Raw genomic sequence first — 20,056 nt, 5'->3', positions numbered from 1 at the left:
GTAATGTCTCAGCTATCGCAGAAAGAAAGTAAAGGACCTATCAGTGTAGCTAATAATATCCGTATCGAGGTTTACCCAAGCAGGAAGGGTCATATGGACGTCTGGAGCAAGAACTAAACTCAGACTGTTTACATAAACTCAAATGTGAATCACAATGTGAATTATCATGAGGGTGAAATGAACCTGTGACCACTAAATCACATACCCCAGCCCAGTAAGGTGTAATGTTTATTGATAGTACTGCATACATGTTCAGAGAGCACTTCCATTTAGCCCTTGAGAGACCAGAGCAATGAGGAGTACCTATCTTTTTAGGTACTTTATTAAAGCTTCTACAACTATATTGTTTCCATGAAAAAATAATTCTGATTGTACTATAAAAATGAGAAAATACAAAACTAAACTCTTCATTACTATAAAAAAAAACTAGTGAAACACCAGGCTTTTTGAGTGTCATTGTCTGTGATGTGATTGAAGCCTGGGTTTGACAACTATGACAAAAACATAAGGAGAATACAACAAAAGGCTAAACATATATAAAAGTAACTGTTGCAGACAACCTGAAGACTAAATCATCTTTTAAAAATACTGTTCGCAGGCCTTTTTTGTGTCCAGGAGGTGAAATGTTTAAGCAGGAAGACCTTACAGGCAGCGGCATTTGCAGTTTTTGAGGAGTCTACGTACCATATGTCTATTTTCAGACAAACACAAAGAAAAAGACAAACACTATGACAGGAACATTTCAGTTTGTGATATTAACGTCTTACACATACCAGTACACATAAGTCTGCACCTTCAGAGTCCAGAAAGAATACTGTCTATCTCCATGTATCATTTACAGTGCCTCGAGAAAGAAAAAGTAATCACACCCCTTGCACTTTTTTCACATTCTGTCACATTACAAGTACAACCTTCCAATGTATTTCATTGGGATTTTGGGTGACAGGCCAATGTGAAGAAGAGCAGAAATGGAGAGTTGAAGGAAAAGGATACATGGCCATCTCCATGATGAAACATGGTGGTGGCAGCATCCCCCACAGAGGACAAAGCTGGTTGAGAATAACCAAAAAGCTGCTGTGATTGAAGCAAAAGGTGGCTTTATGAAGTATTAGCTTGAGGGTTTGAGTACAAATGCAGGTCGCACCTTTGTGTTTTACTCTGTTGGTTGACATAAAATCCCAATAAAACACATTGACGTTTGTGGTTGTAATTTGACAAAATATGGAAAAGTACAAGGGCTGAGAAAACTTTTGCAGGGGACTGTAGGTGTTCTAGAAGTTCTTTAAGGGTTTTAGGAAGTACTGAGAACAAACTGGCTGTGGCTGAGCCAATCAACGCAACCTTTTAACTGAATCAGTCACATCCCTTCATGTCACTCCTGGGTTGTTAAGAAAGATCCCACCCTAAACCAAGAAAAACAGCAAAGAGCAGGAACTGGACTAAAGGATTATATGAACTGTGAAAACGGTTGTGTGATCTGAAAGCACCAGATGGATCGATATGGATTCAGATGGATAGCGCCACAACTGTGTAAAAAGAACCATCCACACAATCTCCAAGAAGTTCAAGTCCAAGTGTTGATTCCTATGAGACATCAGAAATGAGAAAACAGCCATCACTCGCGCAGACTGTTGATTGAGGCACAGATCTTCAGAGCCGGACCGAGTTTAATGTTCATGGTGGAGATTAGATGGTCCTCTCGCAGCAGCAGCAGAGCTTGCCCGTCTATTTCCTGTGAGAGAAACTGAGCAGCCAGCTCCTCGCAACCTAAACCCAGCAGGAAGTCAACGAGACGGGTCAGTACAGACGACCAGAACATATTTAAGCAATCTGAAACGAACAGCAATCTGGCTGCCAACCTTGAAGCGAGGAGATGAACTTGCAGACTTCTTCCACGCTCCACTGAGCTGGAGTCGCAGAGAGGAAGTTAGCGCCTTCGATTGGGAGGTTTCCAGGTGCCGAGCTGTCAGAGGGAGGAGCGCTGTGCTCAGCTCTGGAGCGGGAACGCGAGGAGCTTCTGGACAGCGAGGAGGAATCATCCTCCTCTTCCTCCCCCTCGCTGGACACTTCTTCTGAGCGACTGGACTCAGAGTGACACTATGATGAAGATAGCAGAGAGTAAAAACACTGCGTTATAAACTAAACACAATGTTTCTTGATATGTTCACACATGTCAAATGTTCCAACTTTTTAAAGACCTTTCTGTCAGGTTTCCAACTTTTGATTTTAATTTAGGTAGAATAATATGTAATGTAAATAGACAGTAGTGACTGAAAATGATCAGGTTTTAACAATCCTTCTGGCAAAAAACCTAATCCCAGGATTCAAGTCTTCTGTAGTGTAACATTAGGTAACAGAAAGAGCTTCTAATGCTTCATGACCTGACTTAGATCTGGTTTGACTCAAGTTTTATATAAAAGTAGTACAAAAAATACTTGGCTTGTTTGTTTGCAAGGAGAGCAGTAAGATTTATTATAAGGAGAAAGCAACAAAAACAGAATGCCAGCCACCTCCCTCTTTGAAACAACAGATCTCACCTTGAGAGAAAGGTGCTTGCTTGATACTTTACTGTAGGTGTTAACTGAACTGCCCCTTCGAGAAGGACCTCTGCGTTTAGCAGAGTTCTCAGTAGGGTTTGAAGGTTGTGGTGGCCCTCCACCACTTCTCCCTCTGCTGGACTTGTAGTGCTGGCTGCAGCTTACGTTATACCTGAAAGTCGAGAGGGTCAGTGTGTAACAGGTTCCTTTTACTGCTCTGAGCTAACACACATCATAGATCATATAATGTAACAGCAAGTAGTGCATAAATTATTACAACCTTTAGCTTGACGCATCAGAGTGTAATTTGGAAAGGATAAACCACTTCCCAAATTATGCACACCTTTATGTTGGAGTTTGTGGTTGAAATGTCGCAGTGTGAAAAGGTTCAAGAGGGTGTGAACATTTCTGCAAGGCAGTCTAACAGTATTTGCCTGAAACTGTACCTCTTAGCACAAGTATTTGAACAGAACCTCTTTGATCCCCTGAACTGGCTGGCTGGAGCAAAGCATCCACAATATTCACATTTCAGCACTGTGAGAAACAGAAAAAACCTTTGAGGGCATCAACCAAAAAAAAAAGGAGAAAAAAAACCTGCGTAAATAAATAAATCTTTACTTACATGGAGGACCGTTCTCTGTGCGGCCAACCAGGGCAAAATCTCTGTCTTTGAGGAGTCCAGCAACCTGCAAAACCACAGACAAGCTCACAAGAAAGCTACTTCCAGGGTCCTTACATGCATTTCATCTAAAAACTCCAGACTTTTCAGAGTTTTCAGTCCTTTACGTTCATTTTAAAATATAAAATATAAACGTTAATTAATGGCACTGACATTTCTACAGTGGTCAGGATTTGAATATCGGAAAGAAAGAAGGTAAAAAAGAAAGAGGGAAACACGGATAAAAGCAAAGAAGGAAAGATGATACAACATGAGGGAGGGAGAAATGAAAGACAGAAGAACATAAGGAAGCAAGGAAACAGTGAAGAAAGCATAGAAGAAAGCAACAAACAGAAGACACAAGGAAGTAAGAACAAAAATAAAGGAAGGACCTGAGGGATGAAGGAAGGACACAAGAAAGGAGGGAAGAAAATGTGGAAGAATGAAAGAAAAGGACAACAGGAAGGAAGAAAGGAAGGACAGAAGTAATGACATAAGGGAGGAAGGATGGAAGACAGGAAAAAAGAAAGTAAAACTGGAATGAAGATAGGACACAAAGAAGGAAGGATAGAAAGAAGGACACAATATTTAGATAATAGGGTATGAAATAAAATACAAAGATTTGTTCCACACTCATTGAATTTCCCTACTTATTCAGACCAGAAAAATACTGAAATCACTGTGCATAATTTTCCACAATGCATGAGAAAGCTGTACCTTTCATTATGATCAAGATTTCAGATACGTTTAAATGTAGTGGCACAGTGCACTTACAGGGAAGGGCTCAGCTCCCTCTTGAATAACAAAGCCCTCGATGAGATGAGTGAGAACCTGAGGTTTGACCACCGCCTGAGGAACTTTGTCCCCATGGCCGACTCTGGACAAGGGCAGAGGCAAGGACAGGGTTGGGGGAGAGGAGAATGCCGTATCTACAGGAAGAGCTGAGGAGAAATGAAAGATATAAAGACGAAAGAATAAAATTAGTGGCTCGTAAATTCACTTATTAATAATTCCGAGCGGCCAAAATGAGTTACCCGAGTCCTTTGTGGGGGCAGGAGATAAAGGAGGAGCAGAATCTTTCATTGGGGCAGAATCTGATGTTTCTGACATCTCATTTGGTGCGTCACTGTCAGATTTTCTCTTGAGAGAGCCAGCGGTTGGCTTTGTCTGAAAGCATGTGGAAAAAAGTGCATCGTGGGACAGGAGTTTTCACTTTTTTATAACACAAAGCTTAGTTCATCCCGGTACATCCTGGTCTTACCATAGCAGTACCGCTGGGGAGTGAACTAACAGCCACACCAGATGGACTCTCCTGAGCTGCGGTGCTCCGTGCCTGAGCCAAGGCCACAGCTTGTGAATTTCCTGCCAACCCCTGCCTGGCTCCCACCAGCTGGACCGGGATGTGTGGAGGGTTATGACCCCCCGCGTTGAGCTGATTGTTGTTTGGTGGTGCTGGGAGAATGGGAGGTGGCTGCCGAGGGGACAGCTGTAGGGGTAAGCGGTGTCCCTGAGCCGTCTTGGGCTGTATCGGGACAGGGCCCTTTTCCACGTTAGCATTTACCTGTTGAAGGGGCTGCACCACAAGGGTCTGTGGGTTCATATTGGCCTTCGGTGCCACAGAACCGATTGGGTAGCCTTGGGTGGAGGTAGTGACGTTTGAGGTGGGCACCAGGATAACGGGGGCAGCAGAGGGGGACAGGAGGAGTTGAGACAGAGGTAATGCGGGGGATGAGGAAGAGGAGGACGGGGCTACAGAGGCTGCAGGAGTGACAGTCATGGCAGCCTGGTTCCCAGTCTTCACAGTCAGGGAGCTGGAGGCAGATGGTTGATTAAAGCTGGCTTTAGTCATCTGTTGGCGCTGCTGTAGCTGCACTTGCTGCTGCTGAGCTGTCGGACAGAAATTCTGTTGCTGCTGAAAACTGCCGGCATCCTTCCTCTCTACATTCTCAGCCTTTACAGCAACTGCTTTGGTGTTAGAGGCACAGTGTAGAGCCAGATTCTGCACCTGGGAGACAGAGAAACAAGAAATTAGTGGTGAAACAGAGTATTTTTTTTTTAGCTATAACACCTCAGACTTATCTTTAAATAGATCAGACCTGATCGTTGTCAGACTGGGCACTTGTAGTGGTGGATGCAGCATCATGCTGTTGCTGCTGTTGGGGTTGTGTTTGCGTCTGAGCGACCGTTGCTACAGCGGCTGTCGTCCCACCAGGCATGAAGATGAGCTGAGAGGCAAGCGGTGCCCTCAAAGAGCGGTTCACCTACACAAAGATGACAAGACGTGTTCAAATCTTTGGAAATGCCTTTCCACCACATGATGGAGCACTTCCAGTAAAAAACTGCTTAGGGCTGTTTTTATAATCATGGTTTTGGTTTACCGTATCCTAAGGTTTTGAACACCGCTGAAATTTTACATCACCCTGCTCCTAAGGATTAATTTTGATGAGATGCCAGAGGAAAGCGCTGGAGTGACTAGTTTTCCCCGGCTTTTTAAACCATAGAGTAACACAATACTGCCCCTCCCCCACCTGTTGCTGCACACCGCTGGTCAGCTGCCTGAAAGAGGGCTACAAATTTCTGTTTGATATAAAAGCAATTATATCATATTATAAATTTTTGCCTTATTTTTGTTTAAATACCATGATACTGCATAACTGTGGTATCTCTTTTGATCAAGGTAACAACACCATGAGAATCACATACCAACCCATGCCCATAATATAGATACCAAATATAAAAATAAAAATATTGAAATATTTTGACTTAAACTGAAAGCCAAACTGAATTGATAAATCTTTAGTTTACTTTTAAAAACATTCAATTGCTCAGCTGCCCTCGAGTCTTCAGGAAGGCAGGTCCACAGCTGAGGGCCTAAAGAAGAAAATGATGCTTCAGAGGGAGGTTTAGCTCTCCCTTAAAAATGAAATAAACATAGAACACATTAATCTAGTTATCTGTAACAAATGTGAGTATTTTAAACTCACCCTAAGATACATCTGGCCCTGTCCCGCAGAGTTTCCACCCAACAGCACTGACTGGTTGAGAGCTGTTGTCGTTGCGGAGGTAGCCGGGCCGTGTGGACGAGGACTGCTCATGGTCCCACCTGCAGATGTAGTGCTTAAATTGACCTGCAGTAAACATAGAAATTAAATGTTTCTAAAAACTCCTAAAACCTGCTTATAAGACCTATAGAAGGTAATGTAAAACTCAACAAATAAACTTACAGTGGTGGAAGCCTGTGACATGCTGTTACTTGGAGTATTGGACTGGCGACTAGCTGCAAGCGTGGCCTGGTGTAAAAAGTGAAATTAAGGCTAAGTGAGTAAAAATTTAAAACAACTTTTAAAGTTCTACTACTAATTACAATATAATTGCACAGGATATGTTTTCCTGTAATAATTACCTGTTGCACTGCAAAGTTTTGCAGTTGGGCAGTATTGATCTGCTGCTGCAGCATGAGCTGCTGGAAGTATTGGGCTGCATTAGGCTGTCTTTGCAGAGCTTGGAGAGCCTAGACAAACAAAACAACATATTTACATATATTTCTTGAGGATGAATTAAAAGGGTTCATTTAAATAACAGTATGCACTTTGAGACACAAATTAATAAACACAATCCCTCACCTGTACAGCTTGTCTTTCATACAACGACATGCGGGCTATCTGGGGTGCCCGCGTGTTCCCAGTCGTTTGAGGGTTTCCATTTGTGCTGCTTGCGTTTTGGTCTTCACCTGAATCCATATTTGCTGCTAGAAACAAAAAAATTAGGATTGTAAGGGATCACAAAATGTATCTGCCATTCCCACAATAGTTTCTATCTATATATACATTAAAACTGTAACTAAATTACCAAGACGCCTTGTTTTAAAGGCAAAACAATAAATAACATAAATGGTTCCCACACATTTATTGTATAGACCCACTTAATTTAGATGTGGTTGTTGCGTGGAGATTGAAAGATCCTTGCTTTTATGCTAATCATGAAGTAGCACAAGAATAACAAGCATTAGTGACATTAGTGGTTTTATTAGTCTACTCAGGTGCAGCCTGCAGTTGGCGGCTAAACAGACCCATTATAAACAGCACATAGTTTCTCAAGTGCAGATTTAAAACGGGCCTGGCTTAATAAGAGTGATGGGTGGTTGTTATTCACAACCAGAAATATGTCCAAAAAGCCCGATGTTCGTGTATTGCAAAACGTGTATGAACCTTCTTTTGATCAGCTGATTGGCAGTGCATAGCACCAGCTTGGGAAGGGGTAGCACAACATTTGATTTATTTAACCACATTAAGTGGGTTGAAAATTAATTCTCATATTCAGTGGTGACCTGGCCAACAAGCAGCAGCAAGGCAAACTGTACAAACACAATATTTTTACAAACACACAGTAAAAAAGTATGCAGATCAGTCCCTTGACCAATCAGAAGCAGATTGACTAATCAGAGACTTAGGCGTAAGTATTTACTGAACGTAGACAATGGAATGTACAAAGACGCACAAAGCTAAATTTTCTTTTGAGAGGTGCCCTCTTTTAGCCAGCTGAGCAGCAGTACTCAGTAATCATGGGGGAGGGGAGCGTTGCTCTACTCTTCACTCTAAGCAGAATGAAAACTGTGGCCACTCCAGAACTTTCTCTAATACCTCAATACAAGGACTTTAAAGCAGTAAAAGGTTATGGTTGAATTTTCTTGAGCTTATGAGGCTTTTAAAACCTTTTAAATCCTTGGCACATACTGACGCCAGTTCCCAATCAACGCCAAATTACCATCTCCATCTACCATATAAACTCAATAAGCAGTTTGGTTGTTTAAACAGTGTACTGAAATATCGATTCTAATATTTTGGAAAATGTCAAATAAAACCGAGCCTAGAAACGGTTGTATTTTCCTATAATTTATTATTTGTCCGCTTTTATCAAGACCTGGAGAACACAAAAAATCTAATTCCTAACTTTTCCACCCTTTCAAGGCTGTGTAGGTTAAACCCAGGACATTAACTTATAGATTCATCGTAACAATTGTATTTTAATGACATAAAAAAAAATCTAGCGTCTCTATGGTTAAGTAAATTATATTTTGAACAGAAGTGCTGTGTGTTATTCTTTATTTCATCTCCTGAGGCAGAGAACAAAGGTGTAAATATGGGCGTTTTCAGCGCCACAGCCAGATCAAAGTAACTGAACAGCAACTGACATTATAGTGTTTTCATAAGCAAAACACCCAAACAAGGATAGGTGGATATGAGCAAAATAAAAACACAAGACAACATCATAAGATCCCGATAAACCAAGCTATTCATCCATCGGTGGCTAACTCTTGCTACTTAGTTATTACTCTTCCACTCAGTTATATACATTGATTTAAAAAGTTTAAATTGGGATACAAGTTGTGAAAGCATCCTAATGTTAGAAACAGTGTCCTTGGGTGCAAACACTTGAAGACATTTACAACTCAAGAAATTATTTGGCGTTAACTAGTATTTACACATATGCTAACCAGTTAGCAATGTTAGCTGCTTTCAACAGGCAGAGAAGGTGGCAACTGTAGCCCTTCCAACACTCCAACTGCTCTGTAACTTCTAGTTTATTCAAGTCCTTACCTCTCCTGAATCTTGTCTGTCCTTGTCACAGAATATAAACTGATCACAGTGGTGTTGGTTTTTGTTTGTTTGTTTTTTACTGGGAACAACGAGTGAGTCTTAGAGGGTTTTTGCCTGCAGTGAAACCCCGCCCCCTGCCCCTCTTTTTTTTTCCTTCTGTTTTTACACTGGAGGGTCCCTAGGTGGCGCTGTGGCGCAGCTGGCCTGTGAATGGACAGGAGACATTGAGGGAGGTGACGGAGAGCTCATAGAGGCAGGACCTATTTAAGTTGTTGGCGGGAGTAAATAGTGTTTTTTTTTAGAGCACAAGAAACTCATTGATTAACGTGTTTTATCTGAGAATGTAGACTAAAAAATAAACTACTAATGACCACCATATAAAGCAGGAAAACGTTGGACTGTTTGGGAAAATTTATAATTTTTTGAGGCTTTAAATGCTCAATAGTGACCCCTCCCGGTCACAAACATTATGGCAAGACAGTTTTTAATAGACTATAAGTGCGTCTCAAAAATGGATGTTATTGAAAAGTTAATGTATATTGGTAGTTCAGTTTAAAGAAAACACAAACTTCTTATATTATTAAAATATTACATAGCACCAATAAAGAAGTGTATTCAAATCATAAATCTTGCGTTATCTGTCTGTTGACAGAGTGGAAAATTAAATGGAGGAGTCAGTGCCTCAAGAGCCACCACACACTGTGACATTTTGTGTTAAGCCAATCCTAACCCTGCGACAACATAAGCAGCATCTTGCGAAGGCTGACATGGAAAGGGACTGCTCAGCTGCACTAAGGTCCAAAGTCCTTCTGCACTTCATTTTAATATCAAGGTCTCAGATTCTGGAGTAAAACTGGAGGGAAAAACAATCCAAGTTGCTTTAGTTCCAGTGCAAAGTTTACACAGTCAGTGATGATCTGAGCAACCATGTCATCTGCTAGTTTTAGTCCACTGTGCTTTCTCAAGTGCAAAATCAGCTCAGCCATCTACCAGAAAACTTTAGAGTAATTCATGCTTCTCTTTGCTGACAAGCTTTATAGAAATGGGGATTTCATTTATAAGCAGGACCATACTGTCTAAAGTACCAGTTCCTTCTCTGTTGACCATGATGTCCCTTTGGGATGCCTACCCAGTTAAAAAATAAGGAAGTTTGAATATATTAGTAATGGCAACTTGAAATAGAGTTGCTTATAAAAACAGGAGTGCAACAAAGCACACTTTGATTCAGTATATTAATATAAGAAATTTAAAATCAAAAGGTATGGTGTGAAAGGAGTATTAGAGGTTATCACTGGGGAAGATAAACAGTTAATGTAAGGTCCAATCAGATTTGTAATGGTAAGCTCACTTAGGTCTGTACTGTAAGCCACACCCCAAAACACATTTGGATTAATACTCTAGTAGAACAGGAGAACAAACAATAAGTTTTATGACTAATCAGTTGTACTGATTAAAGAAAAACACACATTACTTGCAAATGTGGAGTTTTCACACATTTTATTATATTTTACTTCAAATGAACCAAACTACTTTTTAACCTTTTAAATTGGTCTTGATCAAAGTTTCTCCAGGATTTCTGGACTATAAAACAGTGGATTTAGAAATGTAGAGCTCTTTTCACTCATTTCAAGCACAGGCCTTGTTGATCATGATATATGTTAGCATAGTGTGCAGTGTGTGTCGTTAAAAAGAAATCTGAGGAAATGGGACCATTGGATGAAAGAACAAGAGGCAGAACCTAAGAATATCTAGGCCAGATAAACAGTACCTGAAAGTCATACTTTCAATGCAAGGACTTAATGGAGAAACTAACAAATGCATATTGGGTAATAGCACTTTTAGTAGATGTAACTATACAATTTTGTGCCCATCAAACTGATAAATCATTCAAATTTAAAGATGCAAATAAAGAAAAGGGAATTTTGTGTAAGGTTGCTGTTAGAAAGTACCACAAGATACAATTTCTTTGCAGACTTATCCATTCCTGGTAAGGTCTATTCTAGGGTTCTGGAGAAGAGGGTCCGTCGGATAGTCGAACCTCGGATTCAGGAGGAGCAGTGTGGTTTTCATCCTGGCCGTGGAACACTGGACCAGCTCTACACCCTCAGCAGGGTCCTGGAGTGTTCATGGGAGTTTGCCCAACCAGTCTACATGTGCTTTGTGGACTTGGAGAAGGCGTTCGACCGTGTCCCTCAGGGAATGTTGTGTGGAGTATGCCGGGAGTATGAGTCACCAGGCCCTTTGATACGGGCTGTTAGGTCCCTGTACGACTGGTGTCAGAGCTTGGTCCACATTGCCGGCAGTAAGTCGGACTCATTTCCGGTGAGGGTTGGACTCCGCCAAGGTTGCCCTTTGTCACCGATTCTGTTCATAACCTTTATGGGCAGAATTTCTAGGTGCAGCCAAGGTGTGGACAGGATCCGTTTTGATGTGCTTTTTGCAGATGATGGTCCTATTGGCTTCATCAGCTCGTGATCTACAGCTCTCACTGGAGCAGTTTGCAGCCGAGTGTTGAAGAGGCCCGGGATGAGAATCAGTGCCTCCAAGTCCGAGGCCAAGGTCTTGAGCCCGAAAAGGGTAGAGTGCCTTTTCCGGGTCGGGGGGAGGTCCTGCCTCAAGTGGAGGAGTTCAAGTATCTTGGGGTCTTGTTAACAAATGAGGGAAAAATGGAGCGGGAGATCAATACAGATTGGTGCTGCGTCCACAGTGATGCGGGCGCTGTACCGGTCTGTTGTGGTGAAGAGAGAGCTGAGTCAAAAAGTGAAGCTCTCGATTTACCGGTCGATCTACGTTCCTATCCTCATCTATGGTCATGATCTTTGGGTCATGACCGAACGAACGAGATCCCAGACACAAGCGGCTGAAATGAGCTTCCTCTGAAGGGTATCTGGGCTCTCCCTTAGAGATAGGGGGAGAAGCTTGGTCATCCGGGAGGGACTCAGAGTAGAGCCGCTGCTTCTTCGGGTCAAGATGAGCCAGTTGAGGTGGCTCGGGCATCTGGTTAGGACACCTCCCTGGTGAGGTGTTCTGGGCACGTCCCACCAGGAGGAGGCCCAGAGGAAGACCCAGGACACGCTGGGACTATGTTTCTCGGCTGGCCTGGGAACGCCTTGGGATTCCCCCGGACAAGCTGGTCGAAGTGGCTGGGGAGAGGGAAGTCTGGGTCTCTCTGCTTAGGCTGCGGCCCCCACGACCCAACCCCGGATAAGATGGATGGACTTATCCATTCTGTCTAGACTCAACAGTAGTTTGTCACTTGAATTTAGGTTCCTTTTTGGACAAATCATTGAGCAGACTTAGGTGATCTAAATGAAGAAAAAAAAATTATACATTTTAGAAACTATTAGACGTAGTGTAGCATATTTGTGAAGCACTTCTCATGACCATTTTAAAACAAACTTAAGAAAGTCTGGTTCAGCTTAAGCAAAATGCAAAATAATAGGTAAATTACACCTTGATATAACAGTTATCAAACCTGGATGCATTGTTTATTTACTTTAAACACAAGTGAAACCATTTTTATCAGAGAATACAGGAGACAATTAACTGAACAAAGAAAAATAATCAAACATAAGTAAACGTTTCTGTGATTGCGACAAAATAAAGAAGGAAAACGTTATAGTTATCACTATTATTACTGAGTAACTTTTGTGGTAAATCTCAAAAACGTCATCAAATTCAAATATGCTGTACTTTAGTCTTCAGCAGTGTTTGTATTTAAACATAGGTAAAAACTGTAAAAACCTTATGAATGATATCCTCAAAACTAACATTTTACAACTATATTATATTATGGAGTACAGAAGCTGCTGGCATTGCCACTGCATACATTTTACAATAGAAGCAAAAACAGCAGTTAGAAGGTTTCGGTCAAACACAAGAGTACAGAAAATGAAATTTGGTGAATGTACAACTATTTCTGATGTTTAGGTTAACAATTACAGTCAGCAGTCAGAAAAGAGTTTAAACACTGGATTCTGGACATTGGTGAAGTTCATGTTAATTCAGTTGAAAATACATTAATACACAATATACCACATTTTCAGAAATCAATGAAGGAAATTATACACAGTGCCAGCTACATTTATTGTCACCTCTGATAGAGATCAGTAAAAAGTCTGAAAATAACTTCATGTTTTATTGCAGTAGCACAATCTCACATAAAAAAATGCAGAATAGCCTTCAATAATCCAACTACATTTAAGTGGGGAAAATCTCACTTTATAGATTATTTTTTAACAAATCACCAGTACTCCTGCTGTGAATACTTTGTACAATTTGCCAATTGAAATTCTTCTCTTCTAACATTTCACAAAACTGGCACATACAGAGGGAGGATTCCTCTGTTCTTTCTTTTAGCTTTTCAACTCTCCCACAGGTTTTCTAAAAGATTTAGGTATAGAACCTGAGATGGCCAAGGAATAAGGTTCATTTTACATCTGGTGGACCATTTGTGTGTTGTTTTGGCCAAAACCTTCATCAATATCAGTGGCAGTTTTTGATACAAGTCATATAAGCATTTGCCTATGGCCGCATGAGGCAAGGGGCTGCAGGGGCACCAGATAATATATAGTTAGCTTTCTTCTGCTTCTTTTCAATCTAAAATTTTGTTAATTCTTTTAATCTTTTATTATTATGGTTGTTGTATATATTTACAACTGTCAATTCTTTTTCTTATGTTTTCTTGTAATGTTCAAAATGCTCGAAGTAAAAATTTTTTTATAAATGAATACATATAACTTATCTGTCAGTTGTGGCCTGAACAAGTTTTTTGCTTTCCTGCATGTGCTGACAATGGGGAGTCGGCACCCCCATGTGCTGAGTAGGCGCCTCTTTGTGTTGCTGCTGGGAGAATGCTGCGAGAGACAGCCTATTTTTAGCCATCAGATTTTTATTGAAAGTGCAATTGCATTTCAAAGAGTCCATGATACCATGCACTCTAATACGGTGAATGGTACAACTGAACCATATCAGGCCCACAGCATCACAGCTCCATCACCAAACTTAATAGTGGGCATGAAGTGTTTTTTCCAAATATTAATCCAATTTTATTTAGAGCCTATCTGGAGTGTTTAATCTTACTCTAATCTGACTAAAACAAACAGTTCCAGCTAAGGTCCCCCTACAAGATCTGCAAAATCCATGTTTATATTTTTGACGGTAGGACAAAAAAGGCTTTTTCTCTTCTAATGGTTGTTCAGGAAACTTAGGGACCCTTCGACCCTACTGTGTGGCACAGTCCTTCAAGAGTGACCTTTGGAAATTCTTCCACCTTCCTTATCAATCACCTGACTGTGTGCGGCTACAAGATAAATAACATGGATCCTCGCACAGCCATTTTATGAGTTATATTTATAGCCATAGGAAATAGAAAGTAATATATTTCTAAATAAAATGTTATCAATTTTTAAAAGCAACGCATACATTAATACAATTGCTTCAGTTGCTTTTATTCAACAGAAACTTTCATGGTTACCCCTCACTGTGCCACTGGTGAATAAGTTAAAAACAACTATTTCTTAACTGAATAAATGCACTCAAATAAAGTGCTGGATTTTCTAGGATTATGTCACTGTAATAAAGGAGAAGTTTTTTTTTAGCACATCTTTATCAGGGGTGAGAATGATTGTGGTTGGTGCTGTATAAGCCATTTAATTGTCCAAGTTGGAAAACAATAAAGTTTTTTATTTCAATAATGAGTCTTTACACCTGTTTGACCTTTTAGTTTCAAAATGTGTCACTTTTACCTGACAGCTTCAATAACATATGAACAAAATATATGAACTAATGTAGAAACTTTTTGGCCTACTTTTGGGGGAGGAAAAAATAAAGTATAAAACACACTAGTAAATTTGCATAAGCTTTGGTTTTTGCACTGCTCTCTATGTGTGCAGCAAGGCTGTATGTACGGCCACTGTACTTACAGCTGAAAAGTTACATTCACAATTCGGTCAAACTAGTCGTTTACACAAGCATGAGCACTTATCTTGTGTAGCTTGCAGCAAGCATTACCAAAGCAGAAAACAGCTCAGTGCTGTCTGCGCAATTGTAAAACGACCGTCATCATTTAAGCAGAAACATAATAATACACCACTGAATTTGAGTCACACATAAATTAATGTCTTCCCGTTTCTGTCAGATTTCAATGGAAGAGTCATTGTTTTTTCTTTCTAATGTTGTGTAAATCAGTACTTTGGGTGATGTACACTCAAAGCTGAAATGTTTTGAGTAGGAAAGCCTTCTGCCTTTCAGGAAAAAAAACGTCCTTCTTGGAGGCACAAGTCTAGAACACAAGCAAGGTTTCAACATGGGACTGACTTAATCCAGGCAAAGAAAACACACTTGTGTGCACCAGTAGCTTTATCTAAGCTTTCAAAGCGTAACCCGTGTCACACAATGAGAACGTCTGTCATGTTTCTGAGATACTATGGTCACATAGGTAGTAAGTGGTCATCTCTCTCTTCCGGCTCTTCCTCTAAAGCATCAGTGGTCACTCCTCTGTATGCTGGAGCTTCCTCTCGGTTTCTTGAGCGGCACACAAAGTCGCAGCCATCCTGTAAAGAGGGAGTCAAGTTCACCTTGAATCTTAAAGAAAAATGAGTGAATGTTTACTTACACTGCCTTGCAAAAGTACTCGTACACCTTCAACGCTTTCACTTTTTGCTTCAGTGTATTTATTTGGGATTTTATGGAATAGATCAACAAAAAGTACCACATCATTGTGAAGGGGAGTGAAAATGATAAAGGATTTTGATAAGAAAAATCTGAAGAGTGTTGCATGCATAATCGTTCAACCCTCCTGCTTGAGTAAATCTTTTGTAGAAATAAAAAAATTGGATTAAAGCTGCAGATTTTATGGGGAATGTTTCTGGGCTTTGCACAAATACAAACTGAGATTGTTGTTCATTCTGTTTGCTGAAGCTCAGTCAGATACCAGTTCCATATTACTGGTCAAAAATGTAGAAAAAAAACATATACTCCTTTTCCATCCTTTGGTCTATTTTATAAAACCCCGTTAAAATACACAGAACTATGTGACGGGATTCTCAAGGGGTGAGTGTAATTTTCTAACTTTGATAAATCTTACCGCTGTAAGGTTCCCAACTTCGACCCAAAAAGCATAATTTGGGAACTGCTCAATTCCTTTGGCCCCAACAATGAGTCGCTGGTAGAGGAAACCTCCAAAGAGGTAAACAGCCACAAGGCAGAAACCGCTGCAAAAAGAAAAACCCTATAATCACAATTTCTTATTGCAGTCTGCGAGGTTTATGTGCCATTGTGAAATCTTTACATACATGATGAGTATTATGGAGCCAGCGCTGAGCCGGGATTGAACAGGAGGACACACTGCACTGGAGTCCAACTCGAAGAGGTAAAAGCAATCATTCTGCCTCTCCCTGTCTTCAAGAATCACTTCCAACTCACCCTAGGAACAAAACAACCAGATAAAATAAGGTTCGCTCTTTCTCTCTCTCTCTCACACAGGTGGAAAACATTTAAAGAAAAAATATTTCCTTGCAGCTAAAGTCCAATAGCAATGACGGCAAAATGCAACCTTTAATTTAGAGTTCAGTGGAAGCATAAAATACAACTTCAGTTTGAGGAAATAAAAAAAAATGGGGTTAGATTTTACAGAGAAAGCAAACTGACGTGTGTATAGAGCATGTTAGTACTTGTTTCTTATCACTTCACTCTCACAGTTCTGAGTCACTGTTACATTTAACTCTTAGTGTCTTCATAAGCCCAAAACATAATGGAAAGTGGTGGATTAAAGTTCGTCCCAACAAGCCCGAAACAACATGCCACCATGCAACATGTCTTTTCAAATGCCAAGAATAAACAATAAATAAATAAGAAAGGCAACTCCTCAGTGTTTTTGTTTACCACATCTTTGTTTTCGCTGCAGGAGATCATGATAATGGCCTTTCTGGCTTCGTTGTTGCAGTGGGAGTCATACGCATCACCATTACGATAGATCAGCATCACCCAGTCACCTGGAAAGTCAGAAAAAACGATAAAACAAAGATCAACGAGTGTCTCTGATTATTCACACGTATGTTTATGGTTAATCTCTTAACACAATGGTATTCCGCAATTGGATCTCATATTTCAAATATAGCTACATTTAAAAAGAGACTAAAATCAGGTTGAATAAAGAGGAAATTCTTATATGCTGCAGTCTTACTGCCTCCAATGGCCTGGGTGGAGTTATACACGCCAATCACTGTGAGTTTCTCCTTTGCCTTTGAGTCCCATTGAATGACCCCGGCTCCAGGAACACCCCATGCATCTCCACATAGCTGGAACACGTATGTGTAGCTCTCCTCCTTGTCTTTGATTTCCTTTGTAAAGCTGCCAACATGAGAATCCAATCAAGTTATTGTGAGATAAAACACTGAACCCAACAAAGTTGGACTTATTGCTATGGCGTTTGATAATACATTCTATAAAGATCGACACGTTGGTGCTTCAATGAGGCTGAGCAGGATGGTACCAAAGTCTTACTTCTTGTGGGCCAGTGGTTCTAGCCGATTAAGGACATCCCTTTCAGACTGAGTTTCAGCGGACAGTTTGCAGGCCTTGGTGCCATCCCCGGCGAACACACCGCTTCTACACAGCGCCAGCTGGGTCAAAAGGGCCCACAACAAGACGCAACCTTGTCTGGGAATTCTGTACAGCTAGATCAGACACAAAAAGTGACTCTTGAATTTTCATCATTCATTTATAAACAGGCATGTTAATACTGTGACACTGGCATTTTTACACAAGATTGTCATACAGATGCTCATGTGGTCCCATGCCTATTATATCATTTATTTATTATTTACGTGTGGGGTCTACTTGTGTACAATAAAAGTTTAACTTATGAGTAAGATTGATGTAATGACAGCAGGCATGGGCTGGTTAATGGTATTAAGGGCAAGGCGAGTTTATTTGGACTGTTGGGTCTTCTGTGGCTAATCGTCCTCTATACAATACCCTAAAGGGTCTAGATTGGGACAGTTTGCTGGCCAATCAAGCACAGTGATATCATGGTCATTAAACTAGGTACTTCCATACCATACCGCCTTATTTGCACAGCACTTCTAAAGCAACCCAATATAGGATTAAACTAAATTGAGGTCATGTAAAACATAAAAGCCAGTTTTCTTCTGCCTCTCCGACCCGTAGAGACTAACTGTTCTATAGCTTAGGTGGTCTCACCCCTGGTTTTACAGTCAACTTAGCAGACTTGTCTATGATTGTGCAGGCCATAACACAGCCTTTCTGTATTATTATTAGGATTTTGTATTGGTCTTGGGCACTTAATTTACCAATAAAAAAGAATTTGGATTGCAATGTTTGAACTGGATTTCGGAACTTAACTAACTTTTCAATTATATTTATTCAGATGCACCTGCATATAGACAAATCCTGCTTGAAGCAGAAACAAAATGAGCATTTTTTGTATTGATTACCTAAAACAGACGCTTAACACAGGTCTATTCTGCACAAAACAATATTACAGCAAACCATTAACACAGAAAAACAATCTAAATATGTACCACTGTCATTGAAACTAACGCCACCATGCCACCTAACCGTCATTATGTGAAGGCAAATGTGCTTTTAAGGCCATGTCATCATTCAGACTCGTACTACATACAGCAGGTCTGTTTTTTCTGCACATGGCAAACCTATTTTTGCCAGACGTCCGTTAGAAAGTCGACGTTTAAAAAGTCTAAACATTAGTCAATGCTGTCCACTCACCTTCATGGCTTTATTTGCTGTAAATAAGTGGGGAGATCCGTTTGTTTCCTGTTTAATACGAGGTAGCAGTTTAAATTGTAGCCAGAATAAGTTGCAATGAGCTTCCTCGAGCTAACGTCGCTTCCTGGTTCACTTAATTAGCATCGAACTGCATTTGCGTCTTGCAAACAATATAAATCAAATCTCAGTGTATTTCAGAAAGCTAAGCCGACGCTGCTATTTTTGTCCAGGAGAGTTAACGGTTTTTCTTTCAGGGTGTGTGGAAGTGTGATTTTTTTTAAAGATGCTAACAGGCTACATACAACAGCGTAATGCGGAAGTGAAACTAACACACAAACACGCGCATGTGACCGACCAGACCTCGACCAATCAACGTTGGCGGAGTCCTCTACCACCCGCGTCAGCTGACATGGGAAGAACTACAGGTGAGCGGAAGTGGAAAAAGCACAAGCGGAAAAAGTGTGGTTCAAGTTTTTTTTTCCCACGTAGCCAGGTATAGAGTCCCACTACGATATGTGTTTTTGCAAAGACTTGTGTGACTCAGAGCTGAGTGTTGAAGAAGAGGATGTAGTTGTTATGAAAATGGCGTTAAACAAATCTCCAGGACCTGACGATCAGTTCTTCTGGAAAGAAGGAATCCATTGAAAAGAGATAACATGTGCCCAGCCTGAAGCAGGGGTTAATTACCCTGATCCCTAAAACTGGTAAAGACAAAGTAATTTTAGAGACCAATAACTTTACTAAACATTGATTATAAGATCTTTATCAGGGTCTATAGCTGATTGTCAAAAAGCATCTCAAACATAGTCTAGGTTTTTAAAGGGAAGATTAATTCATACTTAGATTGCTTTTGGATCTCCTTGGTTATAATGAGTAAATTCTAAAGAGAGGGTCTGTTTTAGTTTTAGATTTTTATAAAGAAGTTTACTCAGTTGAATATCAGTTCAAATTGGAAACGTTGCAACTCTTTGGATTTGGAGAAAAAAAAAATCATTTAACATTGTAGCAACTATTGATGGAATCAGTAGCTCTGTCATGCCATAGAACCCATTTAGATCAAACTGGTGCATTATAGTGAAGGGGAAGAAAAATGATTGAGGGCTTTCAAACATATAAATCTTAAAAGTGTTGCATACATTTGTATTTAGACGCCTTTACTAAAAAAAAAAAAAAACTTTTCAGATATCACCTAGTTGGTAAAAAGAGTCCCCCTGGTTCTTTAATCTCAGTATAAACCCAGCTGTTCTTTAATGGTCTTGGATGGTTGTTAGTGAACATTAGTGAACAAACATCACCAGTAAGACCAAAGGACACAGCAGATAGGTCTTGTGTTGAATACCTATGCAAGGCGCTGTTTGTCTGTAACTACTTGGGAATTTAGTTTTAAGCTTTTCAAAACTGATACCAGTATGGCCAGTTTACTGTTTCCAGTTGCATCAGCATTTTTTCAATGTGTCAGCAAGGTTAAAAACATAGCTTGTTTTCTAGTAAGCTATACCTCCTGGTTCCCACTT

General features: G+C 40.4%; 2 protein-coding genes across 4 annotated transcripts; both read right to left on the bottom strand.

The window, feature by feature from the left end:
* Positions 1 to 215: 215 nt before the first annotated feature.
* On the bottom strand, positions 216 to 8,948 carry phc1 (polyhomeotic homolog 1). 3 transcript variants are annotated; one of them, XM_047361556.1, is made up of 14 exons: positions 8,793 to 8,948; positions 6,819 to 6,943; positions 6,599 to 6,706; positions 6,420 to 6,485; positions 6,180 to 6,323; positions 5,292 to 5,456; positions 4,457 to 5,200; positions 4,230 to 4,362; positions 3,970 to 4,136; positions 3,160 to 3,223; positions 2,984 to 3,071; positions 2,538 to 2,709; positions 1,860 to 2,097; positions 216 to 1,767 (listed from the first exon to the last, which is right to left on the bottom strand). In XM_047361556.1, exons 2-14 carry the CDS (start codon positions 6,933 to 6,935, stop codon positions 1,616 to 1,618), a joined length of 2,358 nt encoding a protein of 785 aa, XP_047217512.1. In that variant the 5' UTR covers positions 6,936 to 6,943; positions 8,793 to 8,948; the 3' UTR covers positions 216 to 1,615. The 3 variants fall into 3 exon arrangements, with proteins under 3 accessions (XP_047217512.1, XP_047217513.1, XP_047217514.1); XM_047361557.1 differs by having other exon boundaries at positions 6,819 to 6,940; positions 8,793 to 8,943; XM_047361558.1 differs by lacking the exons at positions 6,819 to 6,943; positions 8,793 to 8,948 and having other exon boundaries at positions 6,180 to 6,298; positions 6,599 to 6,672.
* A 3,304-nt stretch (positions 8,949 to 12,252) lies between these two features.
* m6pr (mannose-6-phosphate receptor (cation dependent)) lies at positions 12,253 to 18,894 on the bottom strand. Its single transcript, XM_047361948.1, has 7 exons — positions 18,543 to 18,894; positions 17,298 to 17,470; positions 16,978 to 17,144; positions 16,677 to 16,786; positions 16,088 to 16,218; positions 15,880 to 16,006; positions 12,253 to 15,346 (listed from the first exon to the last, which is right to left on the bottom strand). Exons 1-7 carry the CDS (start codon positions 18,546 to 18,548, stop codon positions 15,224 to 15,226), a joined length of 837 nt encoding a protein of 278 aa, XP_047217904.1. The 5' UTR covers positions 18,549 to 18,894; the 3' UTR covers positions 12,253 to 15,223.
* Between the last annotated feature and the right edge of the window lie 1,162 nt (positions 18,895 to 20,056).

The sequence above is a fragment of the Girardinichthys multiradiatus genome, chromosome 3 (assembly GCF_021462225.1).
Source record: "Girardinichthys multiradiatus isolate DD_20200921_A chromosome 3, DD_fGirMul_XY1, whole genome shotgun sequence".
Classification (NCBI taxonomy): domain Eukaryota; kingdom Metazoa; phylum Chordata; class Actinopteri; order Cyprinodontiformes; family Goodeidae; genus Girardinichthys; species Girardinichthys multiradiatus.
The sequence above is the reverse complement of the archived record's forward strand: the minus strand, read 5'-3'. Positions and strand labels throughout refer to the sequence as shown.